At 40.6% G+C, this 25,726-nt stretch overlaps 1 protein-coding gene across 2 annotated transcripts in view; it reads right to left on the bottom strand.

Moving 5' to 3' along the window:
- UNC5D (unc-5 netrin receptor D) overlaps positions 1-25,726 on the bottom strand; it is a 538,291-nt gene that overhangs the window by 225,651 nt on the left and 286,914 nt on the right. For both annotated transcript variants that reach the window (XM_059384170.1, XM_059384171.1), the window contains exon 2: positions 9,071-9,289. In XM_059384170.1, coding sequence (XP_059240153.1) covers positions 9,071-9,289 — 219 coding nt within the window. The remainder of the gene's footprint in view (positions 1-9,070; positions 9,290-25,726) is intronic.

Genomic DNA, 25,726 nt, shown 5'->3' with positions numbered 1-25,726 from the left:
CTCCTTACTCCGCCGTGTCCTGAGAAGACAGGAAACAACCCATTCTGCTGGAGGAAAGGAGTCTACCACTTCGACAAGGGCCTCGTCCATGTCCAGGGCTAGAGGCTCGAAAGCAGGCTTCCACGATGAGAAGCTTCCCCATATTTTGCATAACATCACTATTATCATTACTGATTATTTTACCTTTCTACAGCCCTTGACTTTTACTAGTGCCATCACATGCCTGACCTTATTTCTTCCTAACACCACGTTATTATTGTTTCTGTTCTTATCTTGCCACAAGTCCCCACACCATAGGAAACCTATCAAAGATGTTACATGGTTGGCGACATACATTATTTGAGAACAGTAACCCAGAGCATCAAAAGTGCCTGGCCCTCAGCCAGGAGCTGAGGATACTGTGACAAAGTAGATGCTTAAGATTCTTTTTTTTTTTTTTTTAAGATTTTATTTATTTATCGGAGAGATAGCGAGAGATCAGAGGAGAAGCAGACTCCTCACTGAGCAGGGAGCCCATCTTGGGACTCGATCCCAGGACCCTGGGATCATGGCCTGAGATGAAAGCAGATGCTTAACCCACTGAGCCACCAAGCACACCAATCCCTATCCACTTTTTTTTTTTTTTTTTTAAAGATTAGATGCTCAAGATTCTTGCCCTGGAGATGTTTACAGGCTAGAGGGGGAAACCTCTCAACCTGCCCCAACAACGGGCAAGAAAACCACCACGGCAGGAGTGCAGACCGCTCAGGACCACATGGGAGTGGCTTCCCACTTCTTGGCGGCACTAGAAGTTCATTCCACCTGGGACTAGAAGTCTCTCCCCTTATCTAGTTAGAACGACATCTAAAGCAAGGCTCTCATAAGGACACATGAATCGGGACACGGAGTTGAAGTTTCAAAAGTCTGAGATATCAGGGAAGCATTTTCACAGAAGCGTGCCTCCATTTCTTTGGGGACCGTAGATCTCTTCAGGCCAACACGCTATTGAAAATAGTATGTTAAATGTAGATAATTAAAAGGTAGAACCATATTTCATTTTACTGGCAGATGCTTAATTAGGGCTAAATGTCTTTTGCCACTTCATCCTAGCAACAAGATTAAAATGTATTTTGATAAAAAAAAATAGTAATCCTTTGAATGTGCACAATGCCTAATGAATACTCTTTAGTTCCCCCCAGATAATAACCACTCCACGGATTCCTCAGAAGCACCACAAGTTCAGTGTTAAGTACAGAAACTCAGAATACGCTCGAGCTCTCCAGTTTCTTCCACACCAGAGATTAGAATTAATCAGCACAGAGGTGTCTGGCAGACGAAAGCAAATTAACTTGATAGTGTTGTCTGATAGCAGAGAGAGGGAAACTCGGGAGCCCAGAGTAGACACAGTAGGGTTATTTAGAGGACAGCACCCCATGAAGGATCCCTCAGACATCACACTCACAGCTTCGTGGGCAACAGTCATGATTTCCAACCTTGCCGCCCCAATCAGTGACTTTTCCTTTCCAGCAGTCACTCTGATTACCTGCTGGGAGTAGATCATGCCCTAAGGCCAGGGTCTGTATCATACTTTTACCTCCCACAGTGCTACCATTGGCTCAGAGAATAACATAAAGCTTGGGCAAAACAAAGCAATGAAACGCAAGCCAGGAACAAATTCTTCCAAGAAAGACCAATATTTGCCTCTTAATATTATTAGTCCTTTTGTCTTTTTGGATTTATAAAAGTTCCCAATTTTCTATTTGTTTTTGGAAAAGTAATCAACAGCCACTTGCTCCACTAAAAAAGAAAGAAAGAAAGAAAGAAAGAGCCGCCATTTTAGATATACCCTTTTGAAAGCTAACCTTGACTGACTGCTTGCTAGATACCAGGCCCTCAGACTATGTAATCCTCATAACAGTTTCATGGGGTAGGAGCGCCTGGGTGGCTCAGTGGGTTAAAGCCTCTGCCTTCTGCTCAGGTCATGATCCCAAACTCCTGGGATCGAGCCCTGCATGGAGCTATCTGCTCAACAGGAGCCTGCTTCCTCCTCTCTCTCTTGCCTGCCCCCCTGCCTGCTTGTGATCTCTGTCCGTCAAATAAATAAAATCTTTAAAAAACAAACAAACAACAACAACAAAAACAGTTCCATGGGGTAGATACAATCACGGCTATTTTCCTCTTGGGGAAACTGAGGTACAAGGCAGCTAGGAAACATATGTACCAGAAAGACTCCGTAAAGGGAGAGCCAGATTTCAAACAAACATGGTACCATCTAACACCGACAGCACATGCTCTTAACCACTATTGTCTTCAGGGTTTCTTTTAGATTCTTATCATTCCTACTTCAAACACACTTCTGAGTGCTGTATGAATAGAAAAAAATGGGAAAATTCCAAAGGCACTGGTAAAGAACTTAGTGTTTACAACAATGCCGGTCCTTCTCAGGAACTCTTATTAACAATTACATAAACAGGGGTGCCTGGGTGGCTCAGTCATTAAACATCTGCCTTGGGCTCAGGTCATGATCCCGGGGTCCTGGGATCAAGCCCCCCAACGGGCTCTGCAAGAAGCCTGCTTTCCCTCTCCCATTCCCCCTGCTTGTGTTCCTACTTTCGCTGCCTCCGTCAAATAAATAAATACAATATTAAACAAAAAACAAAAAACAGTTACATAAATGGTGAGCTGCTTTCCATCTCTGTTAAGGATGGAGTGAATGCAAACGGGCACCAACTCTTTGTATCTAAGGTCAAACTGGACCCAAGAAACAAGGTCTTCATACTTTGTCACAAGTTTATGGGAAGAATTCATACTATTTTCCTGAAAACTTTGTAAGAATAGGTCAGTCCTCTCTGAGAAGCAGAGTGATGAACAAGATGAAATCTGGGTGCGATAGAAGAACATTTCTATAAAAGTGAGTTTTAAACCCACAAACTGTCAATGGAACACCTGAGAGATGGATTATTTCTGCGTTATGTGAACTAAAATATATGCTTCCCAGATGTACCTTGGTGATTTGTGAATCATCGAGGGTAACTTCAAAATTAATGGTTTTCTGGAAAAAGCTCTATTCAAATCCCCATCACTAGCACAGCAAAGTTCTTGGATACAAACTTTAAAGATTTAATACATTTTTATTTCTACTCTTCTCCCTTTTCTCAACACAATCCATTAACCTTTTATCCCCAGAGAGGGACTCCAGTTGTTTAAGAAGGAAATCACAAACAATGAAAGCTCTGAAATGATATTCTTTAAGAAGAAAAATATTAGTTTACCGGAGTTGAGACTTTTCCCATAACACATTGGAATATGCATTATTTCACTCATTAGAGTTCAATATCTCCAAGGTAGAATAAGATAAGAGCCATGGAGCGTTGTTAAGGGAACACCTGTTTTTATTGAACAATAAAGAAGTGGTTTTGCTTATTGATAACTTGAGCTTCCCACAGGCTGCATTAACTTGATTGCCAAGGATGTATTTTGCTGGTTCTTGTTGGTTGTTTTTCCGGGGTGCTTGTGTGTGTGTCTGCCTGTTTGTTACATTAAATATCTTAATTTCTCTGGTACTGAACACTCCCCACCTCCTTCTCAGGGGCACGATTCCCCGGGTTGGGATTACCTCTCAACTCCAGATGTTAACAGAGGAAAAACACCAGGAAGAAGAGTTCCCATATTTCCGAATGAAATGAGGCAGAACAAATGAAAGAGGACCCTTGGCTTGTGCACAGAACTGAAAGGGTACATTACTAAGAGGTATAGCCATGTCTGTGCAAACACAGTAACTCATGTCAAATAAATTGTGCCTTTTGCAGGAAAGAACTCTAGCTCTGGGTTTTCCAAGCTAAATTGCGTGAAAACACGCAATCCTTTTTCTTCTTATTTGAACTCTTAGATGACGGGGCCAAATTACCAGAAAGACCAAAGGCAGTTTGCAGCCTTTAACAACTGCAAGGACTTATTGCTTCCAATTTGGAAATACAAAAGATTCCGTGTCTATTCCAAACACTCCTGGGTCTTATGCGTTTCCCATTAGTACTTTGAAGGAAGAAAACGTTAAGCAAAAAGAATATCAAAATTTTCTGGAAGTGCTGAAACAGGGAACATGTTGGCCAAAGATACATAAGCAGTTACGACCAACTTCCTACAAGAACACAGACAATTCTCTACCTCTGCTCAAATGTGGTCCTACTGTCCTTCGTCTCTTCGCATCCTTCCCTCTTACTGGAGTGGCAGGAGTTATTTTGCAAACTCAATCAAAAGCCATTAAGTCAAGCCCTGTGCTCGAGCTCAGCCTTGGAGAGCTCAAGGGAAGTAATGCATCTATTTTTCAATACCGGAGGCCATTTTGTTTCCAACCTTAATTGCCCTTATGTATTGGTCTGGCGTACACCATCTCCACTCATCTTGCTCCACTTTCCACTATTCCTCTATTAATACCGACCTTAGGAAACATAATTGCAGTGCGTAGTAGACAGCAATTTTCATTAAGTACAGAAGAAAACTGTTTAGGGAGAGACAGCTTTTTCCCCCCCTATTGATTCAATCAAAATTACTTGGAAGAAAAGGTTGTGCTTATTAAGTTCTTTTCAGAAAGGTAGCTGCTAAAATATAAGTTCTTTCTCAACAAAAAATTGGTATATAATCTCTTCAGGTTTTGTCCTTTAGGAAGTTGTGTTCTTCCCAGTTCCTTTGAAATTTGTGACTTTTATTGGCCTTTTTGTTCTCTCAAACCCCCCCCCTTTTTTTTTAAGTAGAGAGGGGAGATTTTACATGGAAACAGAGAATGTAATCAGCGCTGCTATCTGCAAGACATGGAGTTGCCTAGCAATGCCAGGGGAGTTAAAAGGGGGAAGCAATAGCAAAACACAACACTGCAAAATTACAAGAGGGCACAGTGTTAAATTGGCTTGCAATACTTATCAAGAGGTCTTTCTAGGAGAATGGATATAGGATTTTCTAGGAGTGGTATCAAAAAATACTCAGCCATTTTTCAGTGTTCTTCCTAGCTTTCATTTAGAGTTTACCCAATGGGATTCTGCTATTTTGAGTTCATTACTGGACAAAATCTAGGCCAGAAGCATCTGACAATAAAACACAGAGCCTCACTGGGTCCCTGGTACTTGAGTCCTTTCCAGTTGGACTAATTGAATACAAGATATATAAGCCTTTCATATTCTCCCATTGTTTTACGGGCTTTTGCTCCCATGGCAAATGCTGTTCCCTTCATTGTCTTCTCCCAGATTTCAGAGACCTCCTTTGAAGTTTTCACATCAAGATAAATGGAGCTGCTTTGTTTGTGAACCAGTCTCTCCCAACACAAGGAGTATCCAAGATCCCAACCCTGGGAACACAGAAGAGGAAACTTTGCTGACACCAAGATTTGATTGGTCTTCCTCCTTTGTCTTGATTATGCCAAATCCTTTTTTTTTTTTTTTAAAGAGGGAGACTATACCTTGTGATGTATATCTCTGTCTTCAGTTGCTATAAACTCGTCTTTAACAGTGCCAGAAATACGGTCTAGAATAAAAGATTAGCCCTCTAGAGATGGCAGAAATGATGAGGGTTAAAGAAATCCCCATGGGATAGCTATGGGATTACCCACTTGAGAAACAGAAATATGAAACAGGCTCATGACGGAAAACGAGGAGCCATGTGCTCAAACCCATCCTCATGTCAGTAAGTGAATTTGTTAATATCAAGACTAGGAAGAAGAACAGGAAGCTGTAGGTGAAGGTGGCTTCTAAGTATGGAGAAAGTATATCTGAAGTAGAAAGCAAGAGATCTGGGTTCTATTTTGTTTTTCTAAGATTTTATTTTTAAGTAATCTCTTCGCCCAACGTGGGGCTCAAACTCACAACCCTGAGATCGAGAGTTGTACGTTCCACTGACTAAGCCGGCCAGGCACCCCAGGAGATCTGGGTTCTAGAAACAGCTGTGCCATCAACTCGTTGCAGCTCTAGGAACACAAGATTTTTATTGTATAAAATAGGGCTATTGGATTATCACTAAGGTTCCTTCCAGTTTGCACATTTAAATTCCAGAATTCTAAGCATGCTTTTGGTCTGAAGAACACCACCTCGAAAACAGGCATTTTTTTTTCCCCTTCCTCATACCAATTCCAAACTGCAACAGGGAATTGTGTAAGGTTTTAGGTGTCCCTCTGCCTTTTGAAGTTATGCATCTATAATGCAATCCCCAAAGAGTCCAGAACCGTATCATGTTTAGCACTATTTATGTAGGGTTAGTTCTTTATTGATTCCCAGGCAGAAACAGTATTGCCCAAAGATTTTTTTGAAACAAGTGTCACATTTTGCTTTGGAAAACAGCACACTCTTCCTCTGCTTGCTTCTTTGCTGACTGATATCCATCCTCCTGACTCCCAAGGAAGTAGCGCTCTAGACCCATTTCCCTTTCCTATTACTCATTCTCTCTGGACACCTCCTTTGCCTCCACGGCTTCCTCCTTTCCCGATGACTACCCAATTAACTCTTCTGTCTCTCAGCTCTACAAACCCCAGATCTACCCCTCTTCCTTACAACCTATAAATATTACAAATTCAGCTTGTCCCAGGATCTCAGCCTTCTCTCCTTGCTAACATAATTACTTACATCAATAGCATCCCCTTTCTGCTTCTGTTGAGATTGTTACTCCTCTGTCTCATTCATTCATTCATTCATTCATTCATTCATTCAGCTATTCAGTCCGATTTGCTAAGGTGTTTCTCATACCAGAAATCTAGTTCTTGTTTTTGTGACTACTGCCCTAGAGGCAGACTTTTCTTTCCCTCAACTGAAATATAGACATCTCCTAACTCATCCATTCCTGTTTCTTCTTGGCATCCCAAACACCTGCCCCAGATTCGTTCCCTGAAGCAGAGCTCCAGCCACTGCTTTCCCATACGTCAATAGAATCAATCCGCACTACCTCCAAGATTCATAAAATTAAGTAAAGAACTCCTCACTTCCTATTTGAGACCTTTTGAGCCAGAGTGAACTGAATTTGCCAGTTTCCACATCCGTTTTCTATTTCACCAAATCACACCTCCTGTCAAACAGATACTAAGCTTTCTTTCATTTGCTAAAATCGAAACCTCCAGGCCACAGAGATCCCTCTCTCTCTCTCTCTCTCTTTCTCCCATTTAGTGTAGCATCAATTAATAAATTAATTCAGTTACTTAATTTGAATTAAGTAGTCATTGATGTCCCTTTCAAATGCTACAGCTTCCACACTTTTCCTGATAATCTTAATTGGGCATAATCTTTTTTATAATCCTCCACAGGTTAAGTGCACTATGGGTATACTGGACTTCTACCTATCAACAGGTGTAAAGTCCTAGAGATCACTGTTTGCATCTTAGCATTCCTGGAACACTCTGCAAGGCCTCCAGTAATCGAGTAGCAGTGGCATACAGTTAATAAACTAAGCTGACTTGAAACTTCCTAATTATACTCAAGGCTTTTTGACTTCTTCAAAATCTGTTATCTAGAGAGTGAGTGGGGACTAAGCACAATAATCTAGGCTGAGAGCAGGTTGGTTTTAGGGTGAGTCTAAATTTTCAGTTAGTTTGAGGAGCCAAAGTTCAAAAGCATATACTGTTTCTGTTACACACTAAATTTTAACAAGTTATAAGTTTTGCAAGTTTTTTTTTTGGGGGGGGGTTGGTTTTTTTGTTTTTTTTTTTTTTCAGATCTACTTATTAGATCTACTTATTAGATCTGAAAAAAGCCGGGGGAGGAGCAGAGGGAGAGGGAAGAAGCCAGCTCCTTGCTGAGCATGGGGCTTGATTCCATGATCCTGAGATCATGACCTGAGCCAAAAGCAAGAGTCACATGCTTAACCCAACTGGGCCACCCAGGCACTCCTAAATTTTGCTAATTTTTAGCACCTAATTGACTAAAGTTTTAAGTCAAATGCTCTTGCTTTCAGATCCAACACAAACCTGTAGTTTACTTAATGTGTCTGAGTCTCATTTCCTTATCCATAAGAAGGTAATGATAATGTCATTTACCCCAGAGGGCTGCTGGAAGGACAGTGAGATCAGGTCTGTCAAAAGCTTAGATGAGATCTGGCACACAGTAAGTGCTCAATAAACACTAGCAATATGATCATTATTCTCATCATCACCACTCATAAGCCCAAGTCAGCCACATTAATAAAGATGGTCCCTCAATTTTTTCATACTGGAGATACTATTCAAATTTGGCAATCAAATTTGGGCTCTGTCATTACACAGTAACCAAAAGAACTTAAAGGAGGCTCAGAAACCACAACCACGGAGAACGATGTGCACAAGAATAACATCTAGGAGGAAAGATTAAAGAAACTGAAATTATGTTGCTTAAAAAGGTGTTTGGTGAAATAAGAAGGAAAAAAAAAAGGTGTTTGGTGGAAGATTTGCCTTCCAAGATATTTAGAATTGAGACAATGAAAGCAGTGACTGGTAGGTTTTATTTCTTGTGAGGATACTAGCTTCCATACAAAATTGGGTGCTAAAGTTATATAGTGCAGGGAGATAAAAATGCCCCTTTACCCTCCAAGAATAGGCTAGCCAAAGAGCTGTGCAGTCATTTAAACATACAATAAGAAGCAAGCAAGGGGACCAGAGGGGAGGGAGGGAAAACTGAATAGGAAGTCATCAGACAGGAAGAAAATCCGTGAGAGACTCTTAATGTTAGGAAACAAACTGAGGGGTGCTGGAGGGGAGATGGGTTGGGGGGATGGGGTCACTGGGAGACGGGCATGAAGGAGGGTACATGATGTGATGAGCACTGGGTGTTTCACGAAACTGATAAATTATTGAGCACTCCATCTGAAGCTGATTATGTACTGTAAGTTGGTTAATTGAATTAAAATAAATAAATAATAAATAAGCAAGCGTGTGGTAGCACCTTGTATTTCCAGATGATGTTAATATTCATTCAATATTAATTTTATATTATGTTGTCTTACTATATTAATTAGATTAATTATGTTATTGATTTTCACTAGGAGTCATCCAAATAAATCACTGGTGGGGGGCCCACACAGCTTTTCCCAGCCATCAAACCATGGGAGGACACCAGGTGACGATCTAAGAATGGTTTCTCATCCTTACCTGAACTCTCGTCCAGGCTCTCCTCGGAGACATGCTCATTCTGATGGACCCACTCGCCATTGCACTTGAAGAATATCTGCATGGCTGGCCTTGCTTTGCACCTCAGCGCGATGGGGTTACTCTTGATGATGTAAGCGTCGTCTGGCTCCTCGATGAAGTGAGGCAGCGTCCCAGGAGCTGAGGGGATGGACTCCGGGAGGACTTCGCCATTGTCACTTCCTGCAAAATCGAAGAGGCCATGAGGACACCGCCTGGAGTGATGGCACGTGCATCGGGGCGCAAAGCATAACCCACCCCGGCTCCAAGGATCTGAGCTGGGCAATGCCGCATCCTGTCCACACCACACACTTGTAAGGCCCGTGCGGATACTTCTCTTTTAGAGGCTGAAGGAGTGTAGTATGGAACCACTAGCTGGACACACCCTCAGGGTCACCAGACGGGGAAAGTAAGGAATAGACTCCCTCAGAGCACATGCTGGAGTCCGCAGGTCTTTGCTGAAAGAACAGAGAGAACATCTGGGTGGGCGAGAGGCTGAAGCTTTAGATCCAGTCTGGTGCGTGCTTATCTCAAGGTGTTCAATGGGAGCCCCAGGCTGCCTCCGACTCTGAAATAATGGCGGAAACAGCTTCTATTCTCCCCTAAACGAGCGTGGGTAATGACCATGTTATCAGAGGATACGCAGTCTTACGACATGTGAAAAGAATTCCAAATTGTCTGCTTTTTCTACCGCTGAAACTGAAGATTGGCTGGTAGTCTATCTTAGAGTTTTCTCCAAAACCTCACCAACCTAGTGACTCTTCTAAAAGGAATGCACATGTGTTCTGCGGGCTCACAGCTCCGTTCTCTGCCCCGACACTCCCCTTGATATACTGCGAATCTCACTTCCAAGGTGACAAACTAAAATGAATCCCTAAGATAGCCGTGAGCTTTTACTTTGGGACCTATAATTAGGTTTTTTCAAGATAAAAAAAAATGGACATGATTCTCCCCTAAATTTAAGGAACTGATACGTAGAGAGAAGCAAAATAAAAAGGGAAAAGCCAAGACTTTGCTTCACTACCTCTTCACTACACTTAGCAGGGACTTAAGTCCCGGGAAACTACGGCAGAGTCAAGGGGAGCATGACCTGGACACTAACTACACACTTTGGAAATGACCAGAAGGAACAAGAGCAGCTTCCATGGCGACTCCAGAGAAAGATCAAAGAAAGCAAGAATTTCAGCGGTGAGATCAGCTATGCCCCGGAAAGGGTTATTCACATTCAAAGCAAACCCGTCTCCAGGAGGAAGCTGGGGAAAAGGACCTAAGGAAAGCACTGGGGGAACAATCCAGTTCATCCAGAGCGAGCCTAGATGACAGACAGGGTGCATCCCGTGATTTACGCGGCTCGCTGTGTGCCTCCAGTGTCATTCAGAACAACCAACCAAGCCTCTTACGTGTCACACTTGAGTCAGTCTGTGAAGTACCTATGTGAAGTACCATCAAAGGTAAACCTAAGTCACGATACTAGGGGGTAATATTTTAAGACTTGGGGCATTCTCAAATGCAAATCAAGGGGAAGGAACTAGGGCACAAGAAGTATGGCTGCCCCTAGTTCTACTTTTGTGTGAGGAAATAAAAGACAACGAGTTATGAAAAACATGTCTAGCCATGGAAACACACAAGCACCCCACTGCCCCCGCAATAAGTTAAACGAAACAAGAGCTTGCATCTCTAAACTATTTCTTCCACTAAATACATCAGCATAAGGGGGAAAACCTTACACAATAAAGTATTTAAGGTACTGTAAGCTTTAAAATGCTATTGTAATATAGAAGTCATAGGGGCACCCTGTGGTTCAGTGGGTTAAGCCTCTGCCTTCAGCTCAGATCATGATCCCAGGATCCTGGGATCGAGCGCCATATTGAGCTCTCTGCTCAGCAGGGAGCCTGCTTCCCTCTCTCTCCCTGCCTGCCTCTCTGCCTTCTTGTGAACTCTGTGTCGAATAAATTTTTTAAAAAATCTTTAAAAAAAGTAATCATAAAGCAAAAATGCATCATAAAGCAAATGCTCTAAATAGCACGAGAATAAACAATTTATGTCCTAATATAGTACAACATAGTCACCCAGAAAATAAAATGTGTATATGCCATATGGAATAAGAAGGGTTTCAGGACAGAATGGGAGAGGCTTCCTTTGAGTGTTTTAGATTACATTTCCAATGGACTTCATGAAATAGATCATGTATTAATTCATTTTGTTACTGACTGCTCATGCCCATTTCCGTCTTCAATAAATACCAAGTCCCCTCAGGCTTTTGTAAATCCATGCATTAGAGGAAACGACAAAGGTATGAAAAGATTTTATATGGACATCAAAAAGCTCACACTCCCATCACGGGCTTGAGTTCTGTCCAAAGTAATTCTCTGCTGCAGAAGAGGGTCACCTGATAAAGGATATCCAAACCCTAAGGTGAGAGCCTGAATGAACAGCCACAGGCGTAGGCTCTGAAGGGTGCATCTTGCTTGACTAGTAACAGTGCATGAATGTCCAAAGTAACTACTAAAACGGGAGCAGGGAGCATCATACACTTGATCTTAGCCAAAAGGCCGAGAAGCCATGCACGGAGCATCATAAGTAACTACCCTTAAATAAATAATAAGGTCACATTTTTCAGAATAAATAAAATGACAAAAGGTACTAGATCAAAATCAAGTTTAAACCATCCAGTTCACAAAATGCTGTTCTAAAAGCAATGAGGCTACCCTCCTGTTATTTTAAGAAATACCCTTTAAATAAAGTAACAGGTTCTGCGTTCACCTGAAACAGAGCAGGAGAGGGGAAGAGGAAAGTACGCAGGTAAGTGTCCTCGCCAACTCAAGGACCTCCATTAAGAATCAATCAATCTTAATGCTCATAGAAGGGGGGAAAAAGATAAGGCAAATTGTAACATTACATCTTAATTATTACTGAAGCCATGTCAAAGTCATGTGTGTATAGGAAAAGGGCCAGGACCCATGAAAACAAGAAACAAAGGAAAAAATCTACTTATCAAGGGTAGCAATGGGAATGGGAGATCATAGATATATCTGCATACATACCACCATTCATTTGTATCCTTTCAACAAAGAAATAAATGTTTTGTTTGTTTGCTTCCCCCCCACTTTGTATAGTAAAGTGTTGGGAATGGTATTTACCTAACACTGTTCCCTAGCTCGACTCCTCCTCCCCTAAGTCCCATGGATCAAGTTCACGTTACAGTAATGCCCTGCCCTTCAGATGGCTTCAGCGCTGCAAGAAGGCTGGGTTCTCCCCCACAGGCCGACCTCCATGCTGATACCCCTGCCTTACCCCATGAGGCTGGAAGTCATCTGCCTCCATTTCCAAGGATGCCCACTGTCCTCAACCCCACCTACTGCTTAGAACCTACTTGCTCATGGACATTCTCAGGGGACTCATCAAGCAAAAGGGAGGTGACAGAAAGAAAGGAGGTGACTTGGGTACTTTTCAGGGGCTTAAAAGCTGCCAAGAGATTCTCTTCTCAGCGGTGGCAGGGGGCTGGGAGTTAGGGGTGGGAGAAGACAACTTACTTTAATAAATGGTTTTATGGAAGCCAGCATGAATACTTTTGGGCTTCAGGGTAAATGTTTCTAATGATCTCAGTACATCTGCCACTGGTTTGTAATTTAAAGAAAAGTTTTAAAGCTGGTGTGACGAATGCTGGCAACCAAACGACCCAGTCAACTGCCTTCTCCCATACCTGCTTGTACAGTAGAGGCTGGAGAAGTCATGGAGTCGGTTTACTCCTTTGTAGGTAGCAACGGTCATGTGACAACCTCCTAGCAAAAGGGTCCTAAGCAGAAATTCTTGAGAAAACTTTTATTCTCCTGATAAAGGAAATAGGTATGGTACATTCTGTCCCATCTCCCTTTCGTCCCTGCCTTAACTAGGGAAGATCAAGAGGAAAAAATTCCCAAAGGAGCAGACAATATAAAGGCTGACATAACACCACAGGACATCCATCTCCAGACATTTTTTTAATCTTTACTTATTTCAGCTACTAATAGTCAGATTTTCTGTTGTTTTTTGCAGGCGAGTTTTCTCTGATACAACTAGATCTTCCTTCTTCAACAAAGCTAGAGCTCCAAGCTTCACTTTATTAAGTTCCAATGCTCTCAGTGTTACTGAATTTGGGACAGCTAAGAAACATGGAAACTAGGATAGCAGAGAATAAATAAATGTAAGAGTGGTCATGTAGTGAATGATCACAGATTATGGTGATATGCCTTCTATGTGGATTAGGTCCTTAATCTCCCTATCCACTCTGTGGTGGGCACTCTGTCCTGTTGTGCATTTGACAAAATGCTTTCATTCTCTGCCTTGTCTAGGGTCATACAGCTAGTCAATGGGGCTGAGAATTTGAACGCAGGCCTCGGACTCCAATCACCTCGCAATTTCATTTTAGTTCTGATGAATGGACCCTTGGAAGTCTGGTACGGTAATTTAGTGAGTGCCTTATGGCAAGAGCGAGCAGTTCCTAAAACCAAAAGAAGATATAAACTGATACCTTACGTGTGTGGTACCTCACAGCCGACATTAAGTAGAATATTCTTAAAGATTGCTCACACAGTCACCCTATTAGCTAGACTGTGGTTTCAGGTGTACTATGGACACATTCTGGACAAGGTCTTGAGAAAATATTTTTGAGAGAACAGCACAGCAAGTAGTCATGGGTCTCCTCACTAAAGTCAGAAAACAAAGACGTTGACGAATACGTGTTTGAGAATAACATAAGGAGAAAGCTTTTTCAGTATTTCATTTGGAAATAGTTTCACCTCTGAGCACAAATATTTAACTACTGAAACTCCAATTAAAAATAACAAGAAGTAGGGCACCCAGGGGGCGCAGTCCATTAAGAGTCAGACTCTTGATTTCAGCTCAGGTCATGATCTCAAGGTCATGAGATCAAGCCCCACACAAGGTTCCTCACTCAGCTGGGAGTCTGTTTAACTTCTCCCTTCTGCCCCTCCCCCTCTGCACTTGCATGCACACTTGTCTCTCTAAAAGTAAAGAAATAAATCTAAAACAACAAATGACAACAACAGAAAAAAACAAGGAGTATTATAGGAGACAGTAAGAAAGAGGCTGCAGTCAGGGTAATGCTTTTCTATCATTTAATGTTTAACCATGCAAAACTGTCACTATTCCACTGGTTGATTTGTTAAATATGTAACAGGATTGGGCACACTGGAGGCCAGAGTCATTCCAAAGTGGGATTCATAAGACCCTGGGCTATCAGCAAAGTACGCTGGTATTGCACAGGGTTAGAGTATAAATGAAGTTGAGCTTTAATAGGTTGTAAGAAATTCCAAATTATTTTCATATTTTTACTCACAAGAGTAATTCTTGTGGGTAAAATGTACCTCTTCTATCTCCCAAGTATGCTTGTACTCTTAATGGTACAAAACATTTCTATTTGTTTCAGTTGTTCCAACCAATAATTCTGCCATTAACCAAAGACTAAATCTAGTAAAAGTGAAGACCTTTAGAAACAAATAATCTGACTTAAACTCTGGGCTACCTCTGTGAACTTAGGTGAGTAACTTCACTACATGGCTCCAAATTTCTCCTTCACAAAAATGAGCAATTGAAATGAGTCAGTGGTTTGTGACATTAAAATGAGATAATGTTTATAAAAAATACATGGTAAATGCCCAAATGTTACATAAATACAATCTGCCACCACGATGACCGCCAGTGCCTGGATAAAGGTGAGCAAACAAAAGAAAGATATTTATTTAATTATGATCTCTATGACTTCCATTCCCAAGCTTATTATTCTAATATTTATATTTCAACTTTGTGTACAACTCTTAATTTCATCCTGGAGCCCTCGTGATATGAACTGCTGCTTGTAACACGTTTTTTACTGTTTGCAACCCATATGTATGCTAGCATAATTTTGCTAGGTCAAAACCCATGAAAACATGCTGCTAAGCATTTATTTATTCGACAAACACATAGCAAATGCTTATACCGTCCACCAGGCACGTGGTCATCCTGCAAAGCAAGAGGATGATACACAATGGATTTCCTGCTGGCCAGATCCCAAAACCATCGCCTTCAAGAGGCAAGCTGTTATTAACCATAGGAGATTTCCCAGTATTCCAGAGCCCATCTCACTGTAATATTTAAATGAAGCAAGGCACCTCAGAAAGAGCTCTTTAAATTCCATTCAGTGTCTGGGAGCATATTGGTCCAAAGCAATATGCAAGTCGAAGCAGAAAACCATAGGAGGGAAAACCAAGTTGCATAATCTAAAGACAACACAATAGAGCTGGGGTCTTTGCTTTTGTTTAGAGAAATGTGGCTTGTCTCCATATGGTTATTTAATTAGCTAGGGGATGCACTGTTCCCACTGAATGCGGAGCAGCCCGAATTTTACATACCAAATATTTAATGCAATTTATGAAACACAGACACTTTCCTCAGGTCTCAGTAAGTTTCCTTTTTTTTTTTTTTTTTTTAAAAAAACTCAAACTACTCTGCCTGCTTGCCAACATCTAATAAAAATGGAAATGTTTTATATATCACTGCATTTGCATAGTTCACCTCACCTGTGTCGATCTTCTATCTCGTCAGCCCAGGATATTATTCCATTGAGCAGATCTTAAATTTTGCAGAGTGGAAGATGGTAAACAATGCTTACAACACAGTCCAAGAAATATGAAGGGTCATTCTTTGTTCCTCAAACAAGAAACTTTAGATTTCAGCAGAGCTTATGAAAGCACATTCACTCTTCCCCAAATTATCATAACTCACCTTCATATGTCCTTTTTTTTAATTGACATTTGTGTGCATGCCTACTACGGTTAGTCAATGTTCTCTGTACTAGAGATTCAAAGTTAACCGAGACCTAGTTAATTTATCCAAGGAGCTCACACACTAAATAAGAGACCAAAAAATTACCAAACAATGATAAATATGTCAACAGTATATCGGAAGTATACACAAAATGTCATAGGAGCTCTCTGAGGAGAAAGAGCCCGACTTTCCTTGGGAGGGTTCATGGCAAACATCACAAGGAAGAAACATTTCAGCACAGTCTGGCCACGAGAACTGAACAGAAGAACGGGAGAAGGCATTCCAGGTCATGGCAGGTGCCATCATGGAATACAAGTTGAAAACATAGGGACAGATAAATTTATCTTCATTAGAACTCACATTTTAGAGTTTATTTGAATAGTTCTAATAAATCATTGGCCCTACTTGGCTCCAACGTCTGTTTCTAAGATTTTTTTTTTTAAAGATTTTATTAGAGAGAGAGAGAGAGAGAGAGAGTAAGAAAACAGGAGTGGGGAGAGGGAGACACAGACTCCCTGCTAAGAAGGGAGCCAGATGCTAGACTCAATCCCAGGACCCCAGGATCATGACCTGAGCCGAAGGCAGATGCTTAACTGACTGAGCCATCCAGGCATTCCCCCAACATCTGTTTCTACGTCCCTCTGACTAAGAGCTTTCTGAGGTGCAGACACAAAAAAACTACCAAACTACAGAGAGATAGCATTCTTGGTTTAACAACACAGGCCCCAAAGCCATGTTAAAGTGGTTCTTTGTGTATACTTTGAATGAGGGAGAAGCCATGTTTGTTCTGACCCCTGGGATGGAGTTACTCTTAGAACCACACCAGCACAAGTGGCATTATCTCCCAAGGTCACAGGGAAAGTTCTTTTTGTTTTTAAAATGACCAACATTTTGGTGCTCCCTTGACTTATACACAAAACAGACTTCTGACGTTGAGTCTAAGTCAGAGATTTTACTCTCTTTCGACGGCAGGCCTTGTTCCTGAACATAAACAAGCACTATACAGTCAGATTTAGCAAGAAACACTTGTTCCCATGATAAGAGTTTCTCCAGTAGGAATCTGATATTAAGAGACCAGATTTAGTCCAATCGTTCTCTATGTGTGATGAGATTATTGAGGATTTAAATTTTTACTGTTTTGCTTTCACTATAGTTTCAAAATGTGTTCCAAAAATAAACACTTAGAAGACAAATATATTCTATATATACCTATATATACACTGTGTTCGTGTGTGTGTGTCTGTGTGTGTATACACACACATACATACATACATAAACAGAATTATCTGTTGAGTGAAGGCATAAAAAAAGCTCTGTAAACTACGGCAAATTCTAGATTTTACTTCATGTTGTCTACCTTCTATTAAAATTCACTAATAGAAGAAAGACTAACAAACCTGTCCCTAGGAAAAAATGTAAAGGATTAGACTAAGATGTATAAAAATTATTCATTCTAAAATGTAGAAAAAGAGAGAAATATTTGCTGAACATAGTAAATAAGATGAAGCTTAGACATTGTTTCTTAAAATTTTCCCCCAACAATGGATACATTTGTGTATGAACGTATACCACTGACTAGTTTTCAAATTCTTCTAAAAACCTCGTGGGATTTGGGAAAAGGTTTTGCTTTTCAAAGTGTTATCGCTTTTCATTTGTAACTGACAGTTTTTGAGAGTGAGACCATTCATAGTTATGGAAAAATGGCTGTTTTAATGCAACACTGAATGACAGAAAACCAAACAATCAAACACCATTCTCCTATTTTTCATTCTTGGAAAATTACCTTTCAGGAAGAGCTTCGTGTTTTATGTTCTGCACACGAATACAGCAGGGACTTTCAATCTTTTTATGACAAAAAGAAACAAAAGGTGGGAAACAAAAGCATAAGGAACAAACACTAAATTCCCTTTGAAATAAACACACTTCCACTACATGTCGGGTCACATTTTAAAAACTCAGATGTTGACCCAGAAGTCGCAAAACTCAAAATTTTAATATGGGCCAATTTGACTGCAATGTGGTTTGATCCATTATTTTGTAGTGATCTGGACTCAAGCAAAACAGAGTAGGAGTTCACCTCAGATAAAATCTGGGCCAAATCTTATCTCAGGCCCTCAGAGGTTTAACAACTTGTCAGAGAGCTCCAAGGAGCAAGCTTAGGTTGAAATCTCTCTGTTGACACTTACAATAATATTTTCCCCATTATGCTGCTTTCATTTGGACAGGATACAAAAGACTGAATATACAACTAAGTCTTGTGTTATCATCTGAGATATTATACACAGAAAACCTTGTAACTTACAAACATTCTAGTAAAATCGAATACAACAAAAAATATAATCTTTAACTTTTATGATGATTTCTATTGCAAATTGTCTTATTATGAAATGTTAGAGAAAAATACAAATACGATTCTTGAAAACATTGTTATTCACTGTCACCAAATTCCCAAAGACTACTGCTATTCATCAGTGTATATCATTCCCATATCCCTCTTTATCAGATATGTACTGAATTTTGGGATTTGCTGTGCATATTTGTGAGTTGTTGTTTCATCATTATGTCATGGTATTACTTTTCATTAGCCAGATTCTTTAATGATTGAGAGTAGGTATCAGTTTTGATCTTGCCATTGTCTCACTATTTAACAGTTATTTTCAAACTTTATTTTACATTGATATTATAACACTCTACTTACCTATATTCTGATTTGACACAAATATGTAGCTTCAACCCATTTCCCTCTCTGGACATTTAAATTTGTATAAGAAATTGCCTCCAGATACATTCACATAAATGTCCCTATTGGCCTCTCAAACTTTTTTTTGTTTTTTTAAAGATTTATTTTAGAGAGATAGAGCAAGAGAGTTAGCAAGCGGGAGCACCAACAGAGGGAGAGCAGCCCAAGCCAACTCCCTGCTAAGGGCAGAGCCTGACAGGGCGCTCAATCCCAGGACCCTGAGATCATGACCTGAGCCGAAACCAAGAGTCAATACCCAACAGACTGAGCCCCACCCCCCTCCACCAGGCCCCTGTAGAACGCTCAAACTTTTTATGCCTAAAGCACAACTTATTACTTGGCCCCTCAGACCTGTTCTTTAGCCTAAGTTCCCCAAAAGAAAGAATGACCTTAGCAGTCACTGAGTTCTTCAAGTTCCTCAGGGTTGGGCATCCCCTACGTCCCCCTGCTCACCCCCCACATCCCATGTATCACTATGCCCTACTGGTTCTGTCTCCTAATTATCTTTGTAATTCAGTAACTACTTTTCATCCCTATTCCTTCTACTCTGCCCCTAAACATCACTACTACTCTAAATGACTATCACTGGTCCAGTCTTCATCGTCTTTCTTGCTCATTCTCCTTCACCCTGATCACTACACCACCAGGAGGCTCCAGGGACCATCAGTTCATTCAGGGTTCCAGCGCTCTTGACCTGGGATCTGCCTGTACTAGGCTTTTCCTTCTGCCTAACTTACTAATTTCTCCCTGTTTGGCTTATAGCCTGTTCTCATCTTTCAGGCTTTATTTAGTTGACACGTCATATGTAAAGCCTTACTGGGACAACAGAAATTCCGGGATACATTCTTTCTTTGTCCTTCCATAATACTTCGTACTACTATATAATTATTCATATATACCAACGAACCTTCCTGGAGGCTATAGGTTCCATGAAGGCAAAAGACAAGCATATCTAAATAAACAGTTCAGTGAAGCCATGATGAAACTCTTTGACCATTCTCGGTTTCAAATATTTATTAAGCACATAGGAGGTCTGACTAAATTTATTTTCAAAATAACTTTGCAAATTGACATAGCCTCCAGCATTACAGAACGTCACCAATTTTCTTCATCCTCAGCAGCATTAAACGTTTGGGGAGACTGGATAAATTGATGGGTAAAATGAATATTGTTTCACATATACTTCTAGGTTACCAGCCAAGTTGAATATTAAAACATGTTTATCGACTATTTTCATTTACCCTTTTACAAGTTGCAAACTCAGAGTTCTTACCATTTTGATTTTGTTTTCCACTTTTAAGAAAAATGTAGCTATAGAATCTCTAAAATTAAGTACAAACATAACTTAAATGCATAGATTCCACTGTTTCCGTATAAGGTGCTTAATCGTACCAATTATACCCTAATTTTACATTATTTCTATCAATCCATTAATTCCTTCATTCATCACTAATTTGGAATTACAGAAATTAAAAGATCAGTTCCATGATTCCAAAAGCAATAGAATTTTGACTAAAATGGTTGGCTCTGGAGAAAAAAGGTCTTATGCAGAGAAGAACTTAGTTTAAAAAAAAAAATCAATACTTTATGAGGAGGATTCATAAAGAAAAGTAAGAGGAACAAGATTTATCTTCTATTTCTTAATGAGATGACCTTGGCACAACAAAGTCCTTCTTCTGGAAATCACATGAGATGTTGATATGACGATGAAGTTTGGATGCTCATAGGAAATCCTTTAATTCCTTTGTTATTTTTCCTAATACACAGATTTAGTTGATCCTGCTGAGATGTGGTATTTAGTAAAGACTGACAATACACCACACGGCACTAGTGACCAGCAACAGAAGCTGTTGCCCTGACTTGATCTGACCGTCATCTGATTGGGAGGTGGAACGTGTACAACCGAGGGGGCTTAGTTTCCTTATCCTCCTTCAGAGGATGTCAGACCCTGTCAGAAACAGATTTATTCCACGTTGCATTAGAAACATGAAATACTGTTCCTCCCGATATCTTTTATCAAGAGGCAGTTGGATACAAGGGAACAAATTGGGGCTTGCCGTTAGAGCTTCAAATGCAGGTTCTCTCAAAATTAGTTATAAGATCTTAGGCAAGATATCTAACCTACTTTATCCTTTGAATTCTTCCACGTAGACAAAGAATACTGTAGTATTCTAGTACTGTAGTACTAGAAAACTGTTTTATACCTCCAAGGAGGTAAGTGTAAATTGACCAGGTTATTATATGGCATGTAATAAGCATTCACTATATAATACAAATTATTATTAGCATATTATTAATTATTGAATGAAAATTAAGGGACCGATGGACGGGCAAAGGACAAAAGCAGATTTCCATCCAGCAGATTATCTTGTTTGTGAGGAAAAAAAATGGCAACGTCAAGAACCCCCAGTACGCAGCACTCCAAAAAATGTCTAAAAATTTTACATATTTTTCCTTACAAGGTCGGGGGGAGGAGAATACACGACCTGAGAACATGGCATGGTGGCATGTGGACTGTTTGAAGAGGCGACAATCAAGGCCAAGACTCGTTAAGAGCTTTCAACTTCTCCCTTAACTGTGTAAAACAATTTAGGTCGAGTCTGAATCAGGAAGAGAGCTCATGCCAGAGTTAAATTTTTAAATCACAAAGACCAGTTCCTGGGACATGGCAAACATTTGCTTATTGAGCAGTGGCTTCTCTTATCTTCCTATAAATTATCTTCCTCTCCTGTGAAGTCCCACAACCTCACCTCTTCTCCTTCGCTCAGGGTGACATATAGGCCTCAACCGCCCCACTGTCTGGGAACCTCATCTCTCTGGGGTTCCCCTATGCAGGAAATCAATTTGTTGTCTCCTGTTAAACTGTTTTATATCAATTTAAATATTAGTCCAGGTCAGGGGCTTAAATGGGAGAAGGAAAAAGTGTTCTTTCCCTGAAGATGTGGTGCCCCAACATGGAGCCCTCCACTCACTGGACTGCGCGCTCCAGAGCTGCTGCGGCTGAGAGATCCCGGCACCTGTGACCCAAGCTGACAGATGGTAAAAATTCTTACCACGTCAGTTTTCCTGATCTCTGGCTGTGGGATCTGGTGGAAATGAAAGTGGTGGAAGTCCTTCCCTCTGCACCCTCCCCCCCAATGCAGACTAGCAAGAGAAAAATATTAGCGTGAGCTAGTTCCTTGGGTATAGCGACTCTGGCAAAAATCTAGTACGAGCACTCTTGCTTCCTATTGATCCTTTTCCTTCAAGAGATGGCCTTCGTTCTCCTCTTAGTCTTTTATGGCACTGTTGTAAGAGAGAAAACCATAGTCTAGAACCCAGACGGAGGTCCCATTAGCCTGTGTTTCCCGCTGGCGGCACAGACTCAAAGTTCTCGGCAGATCAGTGTCTGTTTAGACAACTTTGCTGTGGGTCATCTACGTAAAAACCAGAGGAAGTTTTCCTTTCATCTTCTTTCATGCACTGAGAGCCTGGCTTTGTGACCAGTGAGAATATTCTCTCAGGTCTCTGCCCGCCGGAAGGGGCAAGAACAGGTGCGTAGTGTGTGGCCAGTCGAATAGCCTGAGAGTCTGTGACACAGAGTCACAAGCAGCACTCTTTGTCCAGCCATGCCAGCTCTCACGGAAATTTGTCATACAGGTCCCAGTCTGTGAAGGACCTTTGTCCTCTCAACCTCTGTTTCTTGTTAGTGCTGGAAAAGTCCCATTCCAGCAGTGCCTTCCCGTGTCACAGACCAGTGGTTCTAGGACTGGAGGCATCACATGACCCCATGGCAGACCACAGACATGGTTCCACTACACCATTCTTACCACCCATGACAACACAGGGCTTCTCTTTCTTGGTCTAACTCAGGAGAGAACTTTCTGGATCTTCTGCGGGCCACACCTTGTGCACTTCCCTTTGGACTGCCTCTTGCATGCTTAGTTAAGCCATAAAAAGTCTTACCGGTTTGAATAGCTATTAGAATAATAAATCCTACTCATCAATGGATGAAACTGATGACAACAACAGATTCTTTGACTTAGGAAAACTATATGTGGGGAAAAAAAATAGAAAGCTCTCATCACAAAAGCAATTGTCTTACTGGTTTCTATGGAAAGACCAAAGAAAAAGTAGAGATTTCCTCAATAAGATGAAAGAACAGAAATTAGAATTAAAAACTAGAGCCCACATCCAACATAAATTCCCCCCCCTTTTTAAAAAAGATTTATTTATTTATTTGACAGACAGAAATCACAAGGAGGCAGAGAGGCAGGCAGAGAGAGAGAGAGACAGAGGAGGAAGCAGGTTCCCTGCTGAGCAGAGAGCCCGATGTGGGACTCGATCCCAGGATCCTGGGATCATGACCTGAGCCGAAGGCAGAGGCTTTAACCCACTGAGCCACCCAGGCGTCCCATAAATTTCCCTTTTAAGACCTGGCCTGATTGCCTCCCCAAATTCCTTTACCTCCCCAATGTTTTCCTCCACTTTCTCTGAAAATCAGTTAAACATTCAGCTGCCTGTTTTAGCTTCTCTTTTCCTACAAGATTTAAAGAGCATTTCAGCCTCATCTCTAGGCCCCAAATGCAAAAATTACTCATATAAATGCAGAAGGCCAGGAAGCAAATTTATGAGAAGCATCTGGGATAAACAAACCATAAGGCTCTTTTTTTGCTGGGCTATGTAATCAGGCTCTGAGTTTCAGGGCTTTTGTGGATATATCGTGGACCTCCATTCAAAGAATGCATGTCCTGTGCACGACAGCACATCTAAATTACTGAGCCCTTAGTTTTAGAAGATCCTACCAGTTTTAAAGGGGAATTATAAAGATTAGTGGCCGTTCACAAGCCCCCTCACCGGGAATATATTTGGCTGCTAAGGGGTGTTCTTCATAACCATGATAATACTGTAGTTGCCACACAAGCCAACACCCACCCCGACCCCTGCCATAGAAAACCTCCCTCACAGAGGCAACAGCTGGCAGGAAAAAGCTCCAGACCCTCCTGTACACAACCAGGAAATGGTTTAGCTGGAGGCTGACACTCAGGGGTGAACAGAAACCTAAGTAGAGGATTTTCCCCCTCAGGTAAACTGATCTAAGGTTAAATTGGGCACTCAGAAAGCAGAAGAAGGTACAAAAGCCATTGCTGAACAGTTTGTACAGTCTTTTCAAAGGCATGCTCTAGGGGCGCCTGGAGGTTCAGTGGGTTAATCCTCTCCCTTTGGCTCAGGTCATGATCTCAGGGTCCTGGAATGGAGCCCCATATCCAGCTCTCCGCTCAGCCGGGAGCCTGCTTCCTCCAACCCCCTGCTTGCCTCTCTGCCTACTTGTGATCTTTCTTTGTCAAATAAATAAACAAAATCTTTCAAAAAAAAAAAAAAAAGCATACACTCTAAATCATGAAGTTCCAGAACACAAAAAATCTTGTATTTTACATATTAATAGACAGTATTCTCTCTGACAAAAAGGCAAAATCAAAATAGTGTGCTTGGGTGAGCTAGTCAAACTCTTTAATAATAAAATTATTACAGTGGAAAAAACCCACCCAATTCTTTGAACACAGTTTGCAGAAATGTAGACCGAGAAACAATAAAACAACAAAACCACCAAAAAACAAAACAAAAAGAATCAGAATAAATAATTCTTGATTTGTACCTTGAATCTTTAGAGATACAATATTATTGACTCTTAAGAGCAACTTCAAGTCTACTCACCCTTTCCTATTTGCCTTCAGATATTTGAAGACACCGTAAAAATAATCAGGACATTGAAAGTACAATTGTTGTGCACTCAAGAAAAATGAGAAATTTGCCCCAGATTTCTGATAAACAAACACACTCCAAAAATCCCAGGAGAAAACTTGCATTCTTATCTGTCATTGAAGATGTAAATCTTACCATGTCTTTGAAGTGCAAACACCCCAGGAGGAACAGAAGCTATACCATCTCTATGACCAAAAATAAGACAGGAGTTGCAAAAGCTCCTTTGCCCAATCTGGTCCACAGTCATCATAAAGACCACTTGTCGAGGACAAAGACAAATCCTAAAAGACTTCTCCACAAATATTAGCAAAAAACTAGAACCATCTAAGTGGGTAACTTTCTCCTGTTCCATCTGCACAGACACCAGGATTCATAAACTTGTGAATTTTGTACTGCGCTTGATTTACAGCTAAAATTTTAAGAATGGAAGATACAAAGTTTCTGTGTCTGCCTTTTTATATTCCTCTATGGATGAAGTCATATATGGCATCTTTCTACCTCTAGATATTATTGCCAAATCAATTCATCAAGAACTCTATTTAACCGGCTCACAGATAAATAAGTACTTATCAAATTAAGTATTTCTAACTCTCAGAAATATAATGGAAGTGAACTCATAGGTATATCAAGTTCACATGGTCTCCTATAATTCTTTGGCAAGAGCTAGTTTAATTTTGATGGTTTAATTTTAGAGTTATCAGTAGTAAGTATAATACATTCCACCTGTGTTTACTACAAGTCAAATGAACTCATACAATCTCTGTTACAAACTTTGTCAGCAAGAAAGATAACTTAAAATGATGGCTAACTGCTTTAATGTCTCATGAAATCTTCATAAGGATCTAAAAATGGTTGCTCAAAAGGGGAGTTAAATAGAAATAGGAGGAGACTTTTTAGGTAATCATTCCAACTATGATTGTTCTATGGTATATCTACTAAAAGTAGCTAAATTTCTTTGACATCCACTGGTAAGAGTTGTGCTAGGTTAAGTGATGGCATTTCGTTGACTCTCTAGATCATTTCCAAATAATATGAAATACAGAAACATTGGTTATTTACAGAAGTTTATCTCCTTTTGGCTTACTACAGAGAAACTAAGGATACTTAGATCTTCCGGTATCCATGTTTGGTACCACATGCAAAATAAACTGTACTATGAGAAAGTGTATGCTTCTAAGAGATCATGAAATATTCACAACCAACTTAAAGAATGCTGGTATAACAAACAGTTCACAAGGACTTAGTTTTCACTAAAAATTAAGGTTTCTAAGGGTTAAGAATTCTATTATATAGGGGTGCCTGGATGGCTCCGTTGGTTAAGCCTCTGCCTT

This window comes from Mustela nigripes, chromosome 18 (assembly GCF_022355385.1).
Source record: "Mustela nigripes isolate SB6536 chromosome 18, MUSNIG.SB6536, whole genome shotgun sequence".
NCBI lineage: Eukaryota > Metazoa > Chordata > Mammalia > Carnivora > Mustelidae > Mustela > Mustela nigripes.
Note: the sequence above shows the minus strand (reverse complement) of the source record. Positions and strands in the feature narration are given on the sequence as shown.